Source organism: Mesoplodon bidens (assembly GCF_964165515.1).
Source record: "Mesoplodon bidens genome assembly, chromosome: 4".
Classification (NCBI taxonomy): domain Eukaryota; kingdom Metazoa; phylum Chordata; class Mammalia; order Artiodactyla; family Ziphiidae; genus Mesoplodon; species Mesoplodon bidens.
In genome coordinates, this window is record NC_138160.1 from 119,532,598 (window position 1) to 119,550,747 (window position 18,150).

An 18,150-nucleotide genomic window follows, 5' to 3' on the forward strand; every position below is an offset into this window, starting at 1 on the left:
TGAGTCTATTTCTGTTCTACTCCTACCTTTTCTCTCCTTGCTTTGTTTCCGTGATCCCCTGGTTCCAAGCGTCTTTCCTGCTGCTTAGCAGGGTATGAAATAATAGATCGTGCAGTTCATCACCATCACCACCACTCCCTCCTTGGGGCAGGGCGTGTCAGGCCATGCTGACTATCAGTCAGGAGAAGCCAGGGCTGTAGCACAGCCTGGGCCAACCTAAAATGCTGCCTGTTTCTGGGTGAGCTGCTCACTAGCCAGCGTTTCTTTAAATTTTCTTGTAAAGGAAGGAAAACAAGGACAGGGCAGTAGTAGGATTGACATTCCTCTCTCCTTAGCTCATTCTGAAAGGCCCTGTCCTGATTCTGGATTCTAGTTGTTGAATATTGGTCCCCCCGCCCCCCAGTATGGCATGTCACCATGCACTTCCTCAGATAGGTCGTTGGCTCTTCTTTCCAAGGTGTCTGTGAGCTGCCTGAGTCAGGCACCGTGTCTTTCATCCTGGACTCCCCTGCAGGGTTGGCTGTGTCAGGGAAATGAGGAGTGAGCATGTGGGGTGGGAGGGAGCCTGAGCAGAGTACCCGCCACCACAGCAGCTTCTCTCTCCTCCAGCACATCCTCTGTGAGGTCTGGCTGGAGAGGTCTGGAGGGGTCTTCGGGCTGGAGGGCAGGTGGGCACCTGGCAGACAGAGCGGACCTCCTTTTTTTGATGGCTGTGATGGGCGTCTAGCTGTCTGGCTTCAAGGGCAGCCCGGGGGAAGGTGGGATCAATCACACCACCAACCCAGGAGAACTGAAACAGCTGCTGGGACAGAAGGTCCCTGAGCCACCAGCCTATACAGCTTTGCCTCCTGCAAAGCTCCCGTATCTCTTTCCCCGCAGGGTGTTGATATGCCTGGAATCCTCATGAATAAGTGGAGGATGAAAGAATGTAGGGTTTATCATTTTAACCACTTTTAAGTGTACAGTTTTGTGGCATTAAGTCCATTCACGTTGTTGTGCAACCATCACCACCGTCCATCTCCACAACGTTGTTCATCAGCCCAAACTAGAACTCCTTACCCACTAAAAAATAAATCCACTCTCCAGTCCCTGGCAACCACCTTTCTACTTTCTGTCTCTATGAATTTGGCAGCTCTAGGTACCTCATGTAACAGGAGTCATATGGTATTTGTCCTTGTGACTGGCTTACTTCACTTAGCAAAAGTTCCTTAAGGTACACCCATGTTGTAGCAAATGTCAAATTTTCTTTCCTTTCTTAGGCTGAAGAATATTCCATCGTATGTATAAACCGTGTTTTGTTTATCCTTTCATCCATTGGTGGACACTTGGGTGGCTTCCACCTTTTGGCTGTTGTGAATATGCTGCTGTGAACATGGGTGTGCAAATACCTGTTCAAGTACCTGCTTTCAATTCTTTTGGGTACGAGTTATAAAGCACAGGAGCAGGATGTCTTTTGAAGGTCAGTTTCTGATGACTCACCCTTCTCCACTGAGGGCTAGACTCACAGGCCAAAAGGTAGCTTTACTCACTGCCTAATTTTAGACTCCAACATCACCACCACTGGTCACTCGTAACATCAGGCTTCATTTTGATATTTGATAGGCTTTCACAGCATGTTACAATTCCAGTTTTACATATTACCTGTCACTGACTACACTTAGCTGGCCACTTCCTTGTGATTGTGGAGGCACCCTTGTCACTCGGTGGTGGGCATTGACTAGGCAGTGCACCTCATTACACCCGGCTTGCTTCCGGGGGTGCAGGCTCTTGATGACTTTGCCCCTCCTAACCCAAGTTGGGCTGGCCTTTTGGTCTCGTCCCCAGACCTGGCTCCGTCCTGGGACCCGAAACCCTGAGCCCACTGACAACTGAGGATGTTGAGGTCACTTGTCTTCTACTCGCAGTAGCTTTGGGCAGGTGTGGTGTTACCCCCCAGGTCTGCTGGTTCTTGTCATCTGTTTTTGTTTCATCCAGTTCTTACACAACATTTAACGTTATTAGAATTATACATCATTTCTTTCCTAGGAAAGTAAAATACTTTTCTGAAATACCTTGGCATTTGGAGTTGCTGCAAGAACTGGTGTTCCCTGCACCAGCTTAGAGCCAGCCTTAGGGCCCCCATCTGGGGGATGATGGGCTTTTGATAGATTCACCTGTCCTGTCATGCATGGGTCTCTCTACCTCTGGACGAGACTTCCTTTGGCCAGTGCCCATCTGTATTTGTCAGTCGGGTTAGGAAGTAGAGATGGGAGCACAGGGAGAAGACCTGCACCCTGCACTTGAGAACCTCATACTCTAGTTACAGCATTTAGAAACCCTGAGGATAAACTAGCCATTTCTGAGGCAGTCCTGTTTTCTTATCTTTTCCAATGCCGCAAGTGAAAAGAAAGCATTCCCTACAAAGGGAAAGGCTCCTGCTCTTACCCCCAAGGCTCTGTTCTGGGCCCTGTACCACACGTACTGTACACGTAGCCTCCCCTTTTCATCTAAGGACTTCCCTTGGGCCCATCTCTGTCTCGGTGCTGTGTTCTTCTTAAGGACTGCTTGGTATTTCTAAGACTAAGGTCTTTGAATGATTGTAATGATAGTGTGATAGCAGCAATTCAGAGTCAGAAAGATCCTTGATGGTCTGGGCCAGGTCAGGAAGGCTTCTCGGAGGAGATGCCCTGAGCCCCAGGTGGTGGGTCCTGTCCTGTCAGCGATGCAGAGGAGGAGGAAGGTGGCCTCTGCTACTTTTCTCTTCTGCTGTTCTCGGGGCTGACTGTTGCTTTCTCCTGCTCTGGCACGTGGCACTAGTACACACTTAGTACTGTGCCGCCGTTTTAGTCCCCTGATGGTCGCCTTATTGGGCTTGGTTTTAGATGCTGGAGGATGAAGGGAGGAGTTTGCCAGACAGCGGATTAGATGCTTCTCAGAGGATCTGAAAGATCTGTGTGAGGTGTGGAAGAAGAGCCTTTCACATAGTAACCCAACCTGGAGCAAGATTTCTGGCCTAAACTCTGGGAGCTAATGAATCAGGCAGCTATTTCTGGAGCTGACCTGGAGGAGAGGCAGGTGAGCCATTTCTCTGGCAGGGAGAGAAGGAAGAGGCTGTTAAGGGTGCACAGCCGGATCTGGGAGGCAGGCAGGCATCTCTGCTCAGGTGTCACATTCTGTACGGGAAGGCTGAGGACTAGCAAGTGGTCTGGGAGGGACTGTGAAACCCACTGTGGACTTTCCTGCTGGGGTCGGTGCAGAGCCTTCAGGTCTTTAACAGGTGGGTGGGTTGTCACTAGGCACGGGCCTGGCAGTCAGGATGCAGGTCTGTCTCTGGTCCTTGGGTTATAGCCCTTGTGCTGTTGTCCTGTTTGTTCCCATGCTAACCGGGTCCCTCTTCTGTCCCAGGCTCAGTATATCAGCTCCCCGTCCCCTGTTCTGGGCTCTGCCTGAGGTTTCCAGAGCCACACTTCCCAAAGACATAACCATGTCTCCCTGACCCTGAACCTGGGCTCTGATACCATGTGGTTGGTTGAGGCCAAAGGAAAATTGACAGGGACTGTGTGTGTGTGTGTGTGTATGTGTGCACACGCGTGCGTGCCCATGGGCAGTTGGGGTGAGAGCAGGGCCCGGAGTTGCTGCTGGCAGTCCTCACTCCAGCAGTCGTCCGTCCTCCTGCTGTGGTGCTACTGGAGGTGGCCTGGCTCTCTTCATCCGCCCCCTCCCCTCATAGTGGCTTTGGGCACACCCCTCCCTTGCGCTGGACCTGTTAGCCTCTGCCCAGTGAAGGGCTAGCTGACCTTGCAGGCCCTTTGCTTCCAGAACAGCCTATGACTCTGCCTCCTGGCCTCTTGTTTATTTCTGAGGCTTCTCCCCTGAGCCCAGGTGAGCCCCCCACCCCTTCTCTCTGCCGGTTTAGGCCAGCTCTTTAGTTAGTCCTGGGAGGGGTCTGCCTGAGAGTCCCTCATTTGAATAACAGTAATAACACCAGTGAGCATTTATTGAACGCTTGACAACGTGCTAGGCACTGTGGTGTTAGCATTTTGCATGCCTGATCTCTTCATTTTCCCAGCAAGCCTCTTCATTTTCTGTGGGGTACAGATTACTGACATTACTCCTATTTTACAGCACAGGAAGCTGAGGCTAAGAGAGGTTGTTACCTGCCCAAGGTTACATGGCCAGTGAGTTAGATGAGCCTATATTTAAAGTCAATTTGATATGGCTTATTAAAATCTCTGTTCCTAAATTCTAATTGTGGTGCCTCCCACTAGACTGGAGTAGTGTGTCTTTGGGAATTGTGACCTGGACTGGGGCAGCAGTATCAGGTAGGGAAGGGTTTCTTCCCTGCTTCTCTCCAAACTTCCCATCTCTAGACTCTGCTGACACCCCACTGCCTACCCATCCCACCGCCCCTCCTGCTGAATCTTGGGTTCCTGCGAAGAGTTGTTGGAGCCTCTGGGGCCGCTTTAGCAAGGAGGAGGGAGGGCTGGGGAGATGGGGACGAGCTTTTCTGAGAACACAGCCAGTGCCCCCTGCACTGGGTTGTCTTTTTGTGTGCTGTCGGGTAGGGCACAGAGCACGGGCTGGGTCTGTGCTAGGCGGTCTCTGCCTGCGGGAGGGATGTGCTGATGCACACCTTGCCCGCTGCAGCCGTCAGCATCACTGGGGTTCAAGGCGGTTGTCTCTCTGCTCCGTGAATACGGCCCTAAGTGGGCTCCTGCCTCCTCACGGCAAAGCTGTCCTCACCCTGCTTTCCACAGAGACCAGAGTTCTGTGGCCACCAAATACAGGCCTCCGTGTTTGAAGCCCAGAGGAATTTCAGCCCATAGAATGAATACTTTTCTTTGGATTATTAGTTAGACAAGTACCAGCCTTCACACTGTGCACGCACCTGGAATTGGGTTTCCTGACTCGTGAAGGGGAGGCATTGGCCCCACTCCCTTTCAGGAGACCTTCAGGTGCTCTAGTGCGGTATGACGCTCGCTGAGCCAGGGCTGGGCTGTGCCTGCTGACAAGCAGCCTTCCTCCTGGGGGCAGGTAGATCCGATCTGAGTCTTGCAAAAGCAAGGGAATTTGGCTGTGAGGTGCCCGAGGCCGTTATAGGTAGGGCTCGGTAGCGGAGTTGCTGAACGTGGCCGGATACAGAGCCGTGGGATCCATGCAGCGTGACTGAACAGTCTAGATGGCCACGGAGAAAGCGCTGTAGGAAGGAGGAGCCTGGATGTCTGTAAGCAAAGGAGCGACTCGATGGGCAGGAGGGTGTAGTGTAGAACAGTGGGAGTGTGCCACGTGAGGAGCCGGGAAACTGGCGTGTCAGTGCTACCTTCTAGTTGACTCTGGACGGACCACGTAGCCTTCCCTCATGCAGTTGCCTCCTCTATGAAATGGGACCACAGTGTGTTCTCTGCCTGTGAATGTGCAGGGATCTACAGACTTCAGTCCAATGATGGTGAAGAAAAGGGTGATGAGGGCTGAGTCTGGGAGCAGCAGGCAGGTGCCTTGGTGAGAAGGCATCTATCCCACGTCCCGGCACTCTGGGGTGCTGCTGGAGGGCCCCAGAGGCAGAGCAGAAATGTGGAGGGGACACTTCCAGGACGAAGGAGTGGAGGATGAGCCCAGGGACTGTGTTGCTGGGGTCAAGAAAAAGCCAAGGGCTGGGGCAGGCGCTGCTTTCAGGGTCAGGTGCTGCTTTCAGGGTCAGGTGTGAAGGCACTAAAGTTGCCGACAGCGCTGCTGAGGGAACAGGCTGGTAGGGCGGACAGCAGCAGCGCGGGGCTCTGCTGAGGAAGTGGGAGGAGAAAGAAGGGCATGATGCTGGCGCTCACACTGGTGACGGAGAGAGGGGAGCCGGGGTGGGGGGTGGTGAGGGACCTGAAGGTGGCCCTTGGCGGACCATGGACTCCCCAGGGGTTTGCAAAGGCTAGACTCACTCTACCTGCTCCTCGGTGCCCTCTTTCTGCAGGACCAGGCTCCGGTGGGCTTCTGACTACCTGCTCAAACCCAAAGGGGAGGAAGAGAAGAGGCTGGGGTTGGTTTGGGAAATGCCACCAGCTCGTGTTGCTGGAGAGGGAAGGAGTGGCAAGTAGGGCTGTTGGGGACCTGGCGTGGGAGTGTTTCTGGCTTATGGGGCTCAGTCTTAGGAATTGCACCAGCGCGAGGACCCTCTGGTCTCCGAGCTCCTTGCAGGGAGGAGTGGTGATTTGATACAGCTGCTGCTTGCCAGGTTTGCCCAGTAGGAACCCCAGCGTGTGCCCAGGGCTGAGTCAGCAAGGCCTGAGGGGAGTCAGAACTGCATTGAAGGCAAATCTGATGGGTGAAACTGAAGGTCACAGGCCGTGAAGGGAGCGACATAACTGGGAGCACAGGTTAGGGGAGCTGGGCCGAGGAGGGTCAGTAGGTAACTGTGACATTGGGGAAGGCATCCAGGACTGAGGCCAGTGCCACCAGGGAGCCCAGATCAGTGGTTGCCAGCTGCCCCCAAAGAAAGCCCCTGGAGCTAGCACTGTGGCAGAGGCTAGAAGAGGTCCGAGCTCTGCTGAAACTGGACAGCCCTCCCTCCTGCCTACAGTACCCTGGCAGTGACAGTGGAGGAGCGGCTTTTGAGTGTGGCTTTGGAACCGGACAAGCCTGGATTTGAGAAAAATGTAAAATGCAAAGCAGAGTAAAAGCCCCCACCCCTCCCACACTCTGACCTTTCTTTCTTGCATTCTTTCAGAAATCTGTATGTGTATGTGTGTGTATATATCCTTTTAATTGTACCAAAATAACAATGCACTGCTATATACCTTTTATGCCTTTCTTAATTTACTGGCAACATGGAAGAACCATCTCGTTCTTTTTAATGGCCATTTAGTATTCTATTCTATGGTATGCATTAGCTTACCTAATTAGTCTCCAGGTGACAGACATCAAGGTTGTTGCTAGTTTGGGGTTATTTTGATACAGCAGCAGTCACAATGTACACATATTTTTGAACAACGGGACAATTATTTCTGTAGAAAAACCCTAGATACAGATTTTCTGGGTCAAAGTTGTATGCATCACCCCTCCCCGCCCCCTCCCAAGGGGTTTCTACCAATTCACACTCCTGCAAACAGATTTTGAGAGTTACAAATGATAGTAACAGAGCTGTTGTGAGGATTAAATGAGATAATGTGTAAAGCTTTCAGCCAGTCCCTGCCACATCAGGCTGTAGGGCAGGCCTCACTGCAAACTGGATCACTTTGATGAGTCAAGTAAAGTGCTGGGTTGGGTTTCATAGTCAGCTTGGGGAAGGGGAGGTGGCAGGAAACAGTGGTCTGACAGCTGCTGAGCAGATGTCACCTTCGTTCACACATCCAGGAAACTACCTGATGTGGGCCAGACACTGGAGCAGGGATGGAGCAGGGAACCAGATACCGTGGCTCCGCCTTCACGGAGCTGACAGTCTGGGGAGAGAGGGAGACCTCCAACACGTCTCCACAGGTTGTGCTAAGTGCTTGAGCAGCACAGGACACGGCTGCTCCTGTCCCCTCTGACTGGGTCTCTCTCTCCCCGCCCCCGCCCCTCCCCTGCCCCCCAGTGTACGTGTTGGAGCAGGAAAGGAAGACGGACGACACCGGGTGTCTGGCGGCCCTGGCCGCGTGCTGGGCTGCTCTCTGCTGCTGCTGCCTCCTGGACAACTTGGACTGAGCAGCCGAGACTCAAGTCCTCCCTGCAGGCCTGCTACCTTCTGTTACTGGAATAAACAACTAGTGCTGCACAGTTTACTTTTTATCTTTCTTTAAAAATTACCTGATCTACAGACTTCAAAATTTTAGCATCTATGATAGGTGTGAAATGGTATCTCACTATTTTAACTTACCTTCCTCCTTACTAGTGACCTTAAACATAAATAGATGTTTTTGATTTGCCTTTACAAATCTTGTGAATTGCTTGTTACATATCCTTAGCCCGTTTTTTCTATTCGTTTGTCTCCTCTTACTGATTTGTAGGGAATCGTTAAATATTCCACACACTAATATTTGTCACTTGTATAGGCTTGGAAATACCTTCTTCTTGTCTGTCTCTTAACCTTTTTATAGTGTATTTTCTAGTATGAAAGTTTTGTTTATTTTCTATTTTATTATTTTTGGCTGCGTTGGGTCTTCGTTGCGTCTTCGTTGCTGCACGTGGGCTTTCTCTAGTTGTGGCGAGCAGGGTCTACTCTTCGTTGCAGTGCGCAGGCTTCTCATTGCAGTGGCTTCTCTTGTTGCGGCACATGGGCTTCAGTAGTTGCAGCACGTGGACTCAGTAGTTGGCAGCATGTGGGCTTCAGTAATTGCTATGTGCGGGTTCTAGGGTGCACGGGCTCTAGAGCACAGGCTCAGTAGTTGTGGCGCACAGGCTTAGCTGCTCCATGGCATATGGGATCTTCCCGGACCAGGGATCGAACTCGTGTCCCCTACATTGGCAGGTGGATCTTAACCACTGTGCCACCAGGGAAGTCCCGAAGGTTTCTAAATGTCATGTTTATCAATCTTTCCCTCATGCTTTTGTGTGTTGTAATCTTTGAAAAATCATTTTCTATTCCAAGATTGCAAAGATAAGCCTATATTTTCTTCTAAAACTTTTTCACAGTCTTTTTTTTTTTTGCTGCATTTGGTCTCCATTGCTGCACGCGGGCTTTCTCTAGTTGTGGTGAGCATGGACTACTCTTCATTGCAGTGCACGGGCTTCTCACTGCAGCGGCTTCTCTTGTTGCAGAGCGCAGGCTCTAGGCACGCGGGCTTCAGCAGTTGTGCCTCGCAGGCTCTAGAGCACAGGCTTAGTTGCTCCGCGGCATGTGGGATCTTCCCGGACCAGGGCTCGAACCCACGTCCCCTGCCTTGGTAGGCGGATTCTTAACCACTGCGCCACCAGGGAAGCTCTTTCACATAGTCTTTAGTCCACCTAAATTTGTGTTTGATCATGGTGTAGGATAGGGTTCTGGTTTTCTTTTTCCATTTTGATAGTTCCAGCACCATTTATTGATTAGGTCACCCTTTCCCCACTGATTTGAAATGAGATTTGTCATATAACAAGTTCCTACATATAAATGGACTAGAATCAGAAGTCTGGTGTGACAAGCATCTTCCCTGCCCCCAGGACATGCATGCACACATACTCCTTTTTCTTCTTTAGAATTTTCTTGGATATTCTTAGCCTTTTACTCTTTTACTGTAATCTGGATTTTAGGATGAGTCTGTCAGTTTCTATGGAAAACTACCATGTTTGGCTTTAATCGGAACAGCATGTAATTTATAGAGTAATTGGGGGGAAGAGTTGATGTATTTAAGAGTGTTGTCTTCCTGACTGGAACATGGTATCCCTTCATTTGTTTGGACTTCTTTTATGTCCTTAGATAAAAATCTTATAATTTCCTCACGTAGCTTTCACAAGTCCTTTGTTGGTCTTTAAAACTGGAAGTCTTCTCAGGTACCCTGCAGTCTTGATGCTATTGTAAATGGACTCTTTTAACCCAGTTTTATCACAACATTGCCTTGGGACACTTTAAACTGTGGGAGGAGCAGTTCTTCAATCTGCCCCAAGTGTACTCCCAGGCAATCACCCTCCGACTGACATTCAGTAGATGCTGAATATCTCCAGTGTGTTAGGTGATGGACCACAGAGAACAGACCCCATCCCTGCCCCCATGGGGCTTACACTCTAGGGAGGGAACCAGACATTAAATAGTCCCACAGGTATTATTGACATTCTGCTTTCCTATGAAAAGAAGATATGTATTGCTATGAAAACAAAGAGGACAGTCTGCACAGTCTGGGAGGGTGCTGAAAGATGAATAGCTGTTAATAGGCAAAACAATTGTAGGAAAAGCAGGTGCATAGGCCCAATGGCAGGGGAGAACATGCCTCATTTGAGAAACTAGAAGAGGAAACTGGTGTGGCAAAGAACAATGGGATGTTGGGAACACATGAAGAACAGGCAGGGGCAAGACAGGGGGCTCACAGCCCCACTTAGAGATTTTGGTTTTTGTCCTGTGAGCAGTGGGAAGCCATTGAAGGATTTTTTTTTTTTTTTTTGCGGTACGCAGGCCTCTCACTGCTGTGCCCTCTCCCGTTGCGGAGCACAGGCTCTGGACGCGCAGGCCCAGCGGCCATGGCCCACGGGCCCAGCCGCTCCATGGCACGCGGGATCCTCCCGGACCGGGGCGCAAACCCGTGTCCCCTGCATCGGCAGGCGGACTCTCAACCACTGCACCACCAGGGAAGCCCCCATTGAAGGATTTTAAGCAAAGGGATGACATGATCAAATTTGCATTTTTAAGAGCCCCCTTTGGCTTCCATGTCGAGAATGGCTTGAGGCACAAGTTCACATGGTGATGATGGAAAGATACGAACGTACTTGAGAAATTTGGAAGTAATATCACAGGACTTGTAGATGGATTGGATATGGGGATTGAAGAGATGGAGTGGGGATGACTCCTGAGATTCTGACTGGAACTAGTTGCCTAATGGTGGTGTTTGTGGAGGTTGGAAACAAAGGAAAGGGAGTATATTTGCTCAGGAGGAAGAAAATAATGTTGGGCTCTGAATGTGTTGGGTTAGATTGAGGTGTTTATGAGACATTCAAGTAGAGATGTCAGGTAAGCAGTTGTATATACACCTGGAGCTTGTAGAAGAGGTTGGGCTGGAGATTTAAATGTGGAAGGCACTGGCATATTGGTAGTAACTAGAACTGTGGGAGTGAATGAGATCACATCAGGTAGAAATGTGGAGGGAAAAGAGAAGGTGGCAGTGTAGGGCTGAGCTTTAAGGAAAACTGACTTGGACCTGTAGATGATGAAACTGCAAAGGAGTCAAAGATGGAAAACCAGGAGAATGGGATGTCCTGAAAGTAGAAGAATTTGTATTAAGGGAGTGATCAGTACCATCAAATATTGCTGGGAGGTCAGGTTAGAACTCAAAAATGTGCATTGGACTTAGCCACACTATTGTCACTGAGGAGTGGACTTCCCTCCAGTTCCTATTCTGTGAAGGACACCAACAGAGGGAAAGACAAGACTGCTAGGACCAGAATACAGGATTGGAGGAAGGCAGGCATTTGTGTAGGCGTGGAAGAGACAAGCTCAGAGTGCAAAGAACCAGCTGGGCACAATGAAGGCTCAAAGCCTCTGGTAAACTGGAGAGAACCATGCAAAAAAACAAGTTCCAGGAGGGTCAGACACCAAGTAAGGGAGTCAGGTTATTGTCACTCAGCTTTGAGCCTGGACAGAGAAGACACTGCTCCTCAAGCAGACTGTGTCCCCTGGGGTGGCTGTTGGAGGGTCCAGCACGTAGATTATCAACCATGTGACTATCCTTGCTGGGGAGGCCCTTCTGAACACCAGCAAGTATAGACCCGTCATGACCACCATTTCAGCCTTTCTGATAGTTTTCAGATTTTTCTAATATAAATTGTTTTATAAGAAACTCTCCATGTAACTCCAGTGTGGAATAATACTACGGAATTGCAGTTGAGGCAAGGACAGGCCATCCCTTATCTTTTTATAGAATCCCAGGGACCTGAGGAATGCATCTGAAAGCCTTAGGTCGTTCTGGATTTTCCACTACATTTGGCTAAGGTAGATTTAGGCTGGATGGGTTTTGCCTCTGGGATACTGCCTTATAAGCAGAATTATCAGTGTAACTGCTGGTGTATTTTCTGAAGATCTGGGGGGTACTTTATTGCTGAGCAGTATTCCATTGTCTGGAGGTAACAGTTTATTCATTCACCTGTTAAAGGACATTTGGGTTGTTTTCACTTTTTGGTGATTATAAATTATGTACAGGTTTTTGAACGTAAGTTTTCATTTCTCTAACGAGTGAAATTTCTGGCTTAAATGATTAAGTGTATATTTAACTTTAAGAAACTGCTACTGTTTTTCAGAGTGGCTGTACCATTATGCATCCCCATCAGCAATGAATGAGGGTTCCAGTTGCTCTGTATCCTTGTCAGCACATATTGTCACTGATTTTAATTCTGATAGGTGTGTAGTGGTATCTCCTTGTAGGTTTTTTTTCTTAATTAAACAAGGATTGTATTTATTTTAAAATTACATATCATACTCAAGCTGCCCTCAAATGTAATTTAATTTTCCATTATCTACATTTTAATCCTTGTAGTTTTAATTTGCATTTTTAAAATGGCTAACGATGTTGTTGTGTATGTATTCGCCCTTCTTACACTTCCTATTTGGTGAAGTGTCTGTTCGAGTCTTTTTTTTTTTAATTTATGGCTGTGTTGGGTCTTCGTTTCTGTGCGAGGACTTTGTCTAGTTGCGGCGAGCGGGGGCCACTCCTCATCGCGGTGTGTGGGCCTCTCACTATCGCAGCCTCTCTTGTTGCAGAGCACAGGCTCCAGACGAGCAGGCTCAGTAATTGTGGCTCACGGGGCTAGTTGCTCCGCGGCATGTGGGATCTTCCCAGACCAAGGCTCGAACCCGTGTCCCCTGCATTGGCAGGCAGATTCTCAAACACTGCGCCACCAGGGAAGCCCCGTTCGAGTCTTTTACCCACTTATAAGTTGAGTTGTTTTCTTATTGTGGAGTTTTGAGAGTCTTTATATGTTCTAGATAAAGGCCTGTGTTGGATATTATTTGCATATATTGTCTCCCAGTCTGTAGCTTGTCTTTTCATCTCCTTAACAAATTCTTCTGTGGAGCAAAAGTTTTAAATTTTGATTAAGTCCAAATTATCATGCTTTTGTTGTTAGGTCTCAGAACTCTTTGCCTAATTCCAGGTCATGAAGATTCTCTTCCATGTCTTCTTCTGAAAGCTTTACAGTTTTGTGTTTTACATTTAGATCTTTGATCCATTTTAGGTTACTTTTTACATAAAATGTGAGGCTTAAAATGGTTGAGGTTTTTGTGTGCCAGTTTTTTCAACATTTGTTTGAAAAGACTATTTCTCCATAGAATTGCTTTTGCATGTTTGTCAAACGTCAGTTGGCCGTGTTTATTACCGTCCTCTCTAGCTCCTTTGATCTTTCAGTTCCTTCACCAATACCATAACCGTCTTGACTATTGTAGCTTTTTTTTTTTTTTTTTTTTGCGGTACGCGGGCCTCTCACTGTTGTGGCCTCTCTTGTTGCGGAGCAAGGCTCCGGACGCGCAGGCTCAGCGGCCACGGCTCACGGGCCCAGCCACTCCGCGGCATGTGGGATCCTCCTGGACCGGGGCACGAACCCGCGTCCCCTGCATCGGCAGGCGGACTCCCAACCACTGCGCCACCAGGGAAGCCCCTTGTAGCTTTATATTAACCTTGAAATAAGGTAGTATGAGTCCTCCAACTTTATTTTTCAAAATTATTTTAGTTATTCTAGTTCTCTTGCCTTTCCATAAATTTCAGAATCAGCTTATCTACAAAAAATACTGCTGGGATTATGATTAGAAGGCCTGGTGGGTATTTAAATGGCATGACTTGCTCCCTCTTATGTGCCATAACCTCTAAAGAAGCAAAGCAGCCTGCTCCTTCATTTGCTATGTTGTGATTATTCCAGCTTATAATTGATTATATTGGTGTCTTTTGAAGTTTGGCGGTAATGAGGTATGTCTACATCGAATTGGGCAGGAACAGCCATGAAAAGATGACCAGTATGTTGAGGGGCTTGTGGGCCAGGTCATGTTCTAGGGCAGGTCAGCCACCATCATTCACAACCTTGGTCTCCATCTGTCTCCCTCCTGAGCAGGTAGAGCAAGACTTGCCAGTCATTAGAGGAATCTCCCTGCCTCGGGCTCTTTACACCTCTGCCACAGGGTCATAGAACTGTCGTGTACTGGGCATGATCCAATTCTCTAGATTTTCCTTAATTTCTGCCTGGCATAAGAGACTCACTCATATTTATTTCTCAAACAGCCACATTAGAAGTATATTCATGATATGTCATGAGATAATGAACTGCTTCCTCCTTTCTTCTGTAGTAACACTACCCATGACATCAGGGCTTCCCATGCTCATCTGTTTGACCTTCCCCAGCTCACACCCATGGTTCCTGTGGTCTGAGGCAATGGCACAGGCAGACTTGGAGAGGAAGAGCAGGTGCTGAGGGAGCGCTGCACACGTCCCCAAACTAACACCGGCTGTTCTGTCTCTTCGCCTCAGGGTATATGAGATTACTTGCTGAAGTCTTCTGTCACCCTAGCCAACCATTTGAGTTTCCCTTTTGGTCACTTACTTCTCTCATCAGCGGAAGCAGCAGTTCTTGGTTATCTCCTCAGATTTACCAAAAAAAAACAAAAAAAACAAAAAAAACCACCCTAAAATTATCTAAATTTTTCGTTGTATAAGCTCATCTGGATAGAGTACCCCACCCCCAAGCTGCTGGGCCCTCGCGTCAGCCTGTGGTATTTCTGTGGATGTGCCGGCCCTGTCTGCTCCTGGGCCTGGGCTGCTCCCTGTGGCTGTGTGGTCAAGACCAAGCTCTGTGCGTGCTGCTGGGCCAGCAAACACAGTTGTAGAGGCTGCACTGGAATGCCTGGCACCTCTTAGGTCTTTAGCTCTATGAACATTAACAGTGGAATGTCTATCAAATTATGAAAGATAACGTTTGAAATGTACTATATGATCTCACCCCATGGTGAAACTTGGCTGTTTGTAAATTGAGATTTTTGTTTGGTCCCATCTTAATAATATTCACCTTTGTCCTCATCCCATTTTCCCATGCCATCTAAGGCAGTAGCTTCCAAAACTGTCTTTTCTTCCTATGGAGGAGGATGCAGGGGCTCTAAGAAGTCAGGTGACTTAACCCAAAGTCACCCAGCTATGGCAGAATAGAGCCAGGACCTCTCAGCTCAGGTCTGCAGGCCCTGGTCTTGACCTCTTCTGTCAGTACAGGGTAAAAAAACAAGCCTTTATTTTTTCTGTTATGTAAGTGGGGTGAGTGAGTTCCAATCTCCCGCTTGTAGAACAGCATGGCCTTTACTGGAAAGTACCGAGCACTGCTGGATCTCCAGCCACGCACACCCAAACTGGCAACTTCCAGCATCGCATTGAGTTCCGCGTGACGAAGAGGCGACACTTGTGCGCTGTCACACACCCCGTTCAAGCTCCTCAGCAACCTTCCTGCCTTCTGCGGCCTCTCCATTTGGGAGGTGGGAGGAGTACGGTCCTTTCACTTTAATGTTTTGTGACGGTGGACAGAAAACGCTATCAGCTCCTTTACCCCATGTCTGCACATTTCCTAGACTAAAAAACAGATTGGAGGGAACTGTTTCTCGAAAGACACTCTCTTAGCCCCAGAGAATTTAGTCCTTTTCCTGAGATTCAATGAACAAGTCCACCCGTCCTGCTGGAATTTTCGAGGTTTTGAGTTGTGAACTGATCACATTTGACTGGCTTTAAGGTATAAGGAGAAACACCCTACTCTTCAGTTTTAAGTCTTTTTAATGTGTACATCCCTTGTTGACTGTTCTCTTTCATATGATGTTGTTCTACTGGACTTAGTGTCTGCATTGTCTTAATGCTAGCCATAGACCCATCACGTCCAAGCAAATGCTCACGTGTATGTATGAGGATTTCTTTACTCCCTTTACCTAAGGAAATGGGATGTTTCCAAATATTTCACCCTATTCTCTTGAGGGGCCTCAACAGCTAAACTTGTTTGCATTCCACCTTCCTAGCCCCCAATACACACACACACAGCCCCTTGCTTCTCCCCTGTGTTGTCTCCTTTCCCATTTCTGAGCAGCTGTGCTTCATGTGGACTGCCAGTTCCTCTGCTTTTGTCATCCTGTGATGATTTGGTGCCACACATACGAATACCAATCCGAATATGGATTGGTTGGAGGAGCCCCTCCCCGCACACAGACTCAGAATAAGAAAACAGATTTCTGGTGATTTTTTTTCTGTAGGATGTCATCACATTGTGGTTCCCGTTAAGTCCTCCCTCCTTCACTCCATGCCAGGCCCTGGGCCAAGCATTTTACATTCTTACGTTTTTGTCACAAAACATAGGCTCTTAGGCACTGCTTCCACCCACCACTTCACAAGTGTGAAGGCTGGGGCATGGGGAAGCTGTGACCGTGACTTGGGCAGTGCCCCTCCAGAGCCCATGTACATAGCTCTTGTCCTTAGAGAATAAAGCAATTCAAGTGGTGGGGTGCCCAAGGAAAGTCTGAAGTAGATTTCTTGAGGGGGACGTTCCAGCTACACCCCACCCCCAGGAGGTGCCTTGTTCTGGGCCAACACACCCACCGAGTGGTTGCCAGGAGGGACCCTGAAATTCACTCCGTCTCCCAGTTGACTGCTGGACCAGGTCCATTCTGCCCTCCCTTTCGGACACACCGTGGAGTAGGGTGAGGGCTGGATCTTGCTCTCCCACAAAGACAGTGGATTTCAAGGGAGAACCAGGCAACAGAGGCGAGGCCTTTCACCTGTCCACACACATCCATGTTTCAGGTCACTTGCAGCCAGGCTGCTGATCTGAAGTGAGCCTAATCTTTTTTTTTTTTTAGCATCTTTATTGGAGTATAATTGCTTTACAATGGTGTGTTAGTTTCTGCTGTATAACAAAGTGAATCAGCTATAGCTATACTTATATGCCCATATCCCCTCCCTCTTGCATCTCCCTCCCTATCCCACCCCTCTAGGTGGTCACACGGAGCTGATCTCCCTGTGCTATGCGGCTGCTTCCCACTAGCTATCTGTTTTACATTTGGTAGTGTACATGTCAGTGCATCTCTCTCACTTTGTCCCGTCTTACCCTTCCCCCTCCCCGTGTCCTCAAGTCCACTCTCTACGTCTACGTCTTTATTCCTGTCCTGCCCCTAGGTTTTTCAGAACCATCTTTTTTTTTTTTTTAGATTCCATGTATATGTGTTAGCCTACGGTATTTGTTTTTCTCTTTCTGACTTACTAGTGAGCCTAATCTTGATGTGCAGAGAGCACTGGGCCAGGAGGCAAGAGGGTTGGGTGATAGGCCAGGACATACCTTTAATTCACTATGCAACCTCAGTTACCACCTCCCTTCTTTGGGCTCAGCATTCTTTTCTTACCAAAAAATGACTGGCCACATGACCTCCAAGGCAGTTTCATTTGCAGTTCTAGCATCTAGGATGTTCTCAGTTGTCCCAGCATCTACAACCACCTCTGTCCCAGTAGCCCCAGCAGGTCTCGCCCAAGGATAGGGCCACAGGAGGTGGTGGCAGTCCAGTCATACTTACCAGACTGGTATGACATGTCCAAATGCACTTAACCGTTTTTGTTGTTTATGAAACAATTTTACTATCAGGTCTACTGTTCATAAAACTGGGTTGGAGAGGGCTAAGGTACAAGCTGGCCTGTGACTGAGCCTGGGAAGGAAGAGGCTTGGGCCCACTCTCCTCTGGATGCTCTGGGTGCGATAGGCCGGGGTTCCCTAGACCCTCAACAACCCCTCAAAAGGCTGGGTTTTGGCCAAGATGGCCACTTGGTTTTGTCCAGCAGCTGCTTCCTCAGAGGATGGCGGTAGCTGTACTTCCGGAGATCTCGGAACAGTGACCCACACAGAGGTCAGCAAACTCTCACCCTTTCCAGACCAATCCACAACAACACTTGGCATTGTGTCTGGACAGTGACGGTGGGCTGAATGATTGTTCAGTCGGGTGGCAGGCAGTAGATACATGGACGGGTCAATGAATTGGCTGGCCAGCTCCCTGACTGTTCTGCCTTACAGTGGGTATCTTGGGACACTGAAGCAGGGACAGGGACAGAGACTTGGGAGACATGGCTGAAGCTGCAGAAGGAGGTGGTAGTGAGGGCAGTGAGGCTGAGGTGGCCTGGGGAAGGTCCCGAACTGAGCAGGCAAAGGCAGCTGCTGTCGCAGAGCCTGGGCCAAGGCTGTGCCAGTGCTGCCAGCCCTGTATCCCTCCTCTGCCTGTGGAGGAACAGGAAAGTGGAAGATATTCCTCACCTCTCCTGCTCTTAACCTCTAGACTCCAGTGAAAACTACACACCCTTGATTGCCTCTACTATTCCTGGCCAACCTTCACCCCCTCACTGTCCCCCCTCTGTATATATTTACCTGGTGCTCATGGCCTTCAGAGCAGGTGGCACAGTGGCACTGCCTTTAGGGCACCTTTTCTCACCAGTGCAACCCCCTTGTGCTTGAGTAATAAATGATCCCACTGCACGTGCACACCCAACGAAAGCTGAAGTGCATCCTCAGTGAGCTGTGTGTTCTCCTCTCTGCCCCTGCATG

The 18,150-nt window shown here is 49.0% G+C and overlaps 1 protein-coding gene across 3 annotated transcripts in view; it reads left to right on the forward strand.

Annotated features, from left to right (window-relative positions):
• The window catches only part of CYSTM1 (cysteine rich transmembrane module containing 1), a 71,596-nt gene that overhangs the window by 48,462 nt on the left and 4,984 nt on the right, over nt 1–18,150 (forward strand). For 2 of the 3 annotated variants that reach the window (XM_081233437.1, XM_081233438.1), the window contains exon 3: nt 7,538–7,722. The exons of the other annotated variant lie outside the window; for it this stretch is intronic. In XM_081233437.1, coding sequence (XP_081089563.1) covers nt 7,538–7,647 — 110 coding nt within the window. In that variant the 3' untranslated portion in view covers nt 7,648–7,722. Of the gene's footprint in view, nt 1–7,537; nt 7,723–18,150 lie in introns of those variants that run through there. 3 annotated transcript variants of the gene reach the window in all.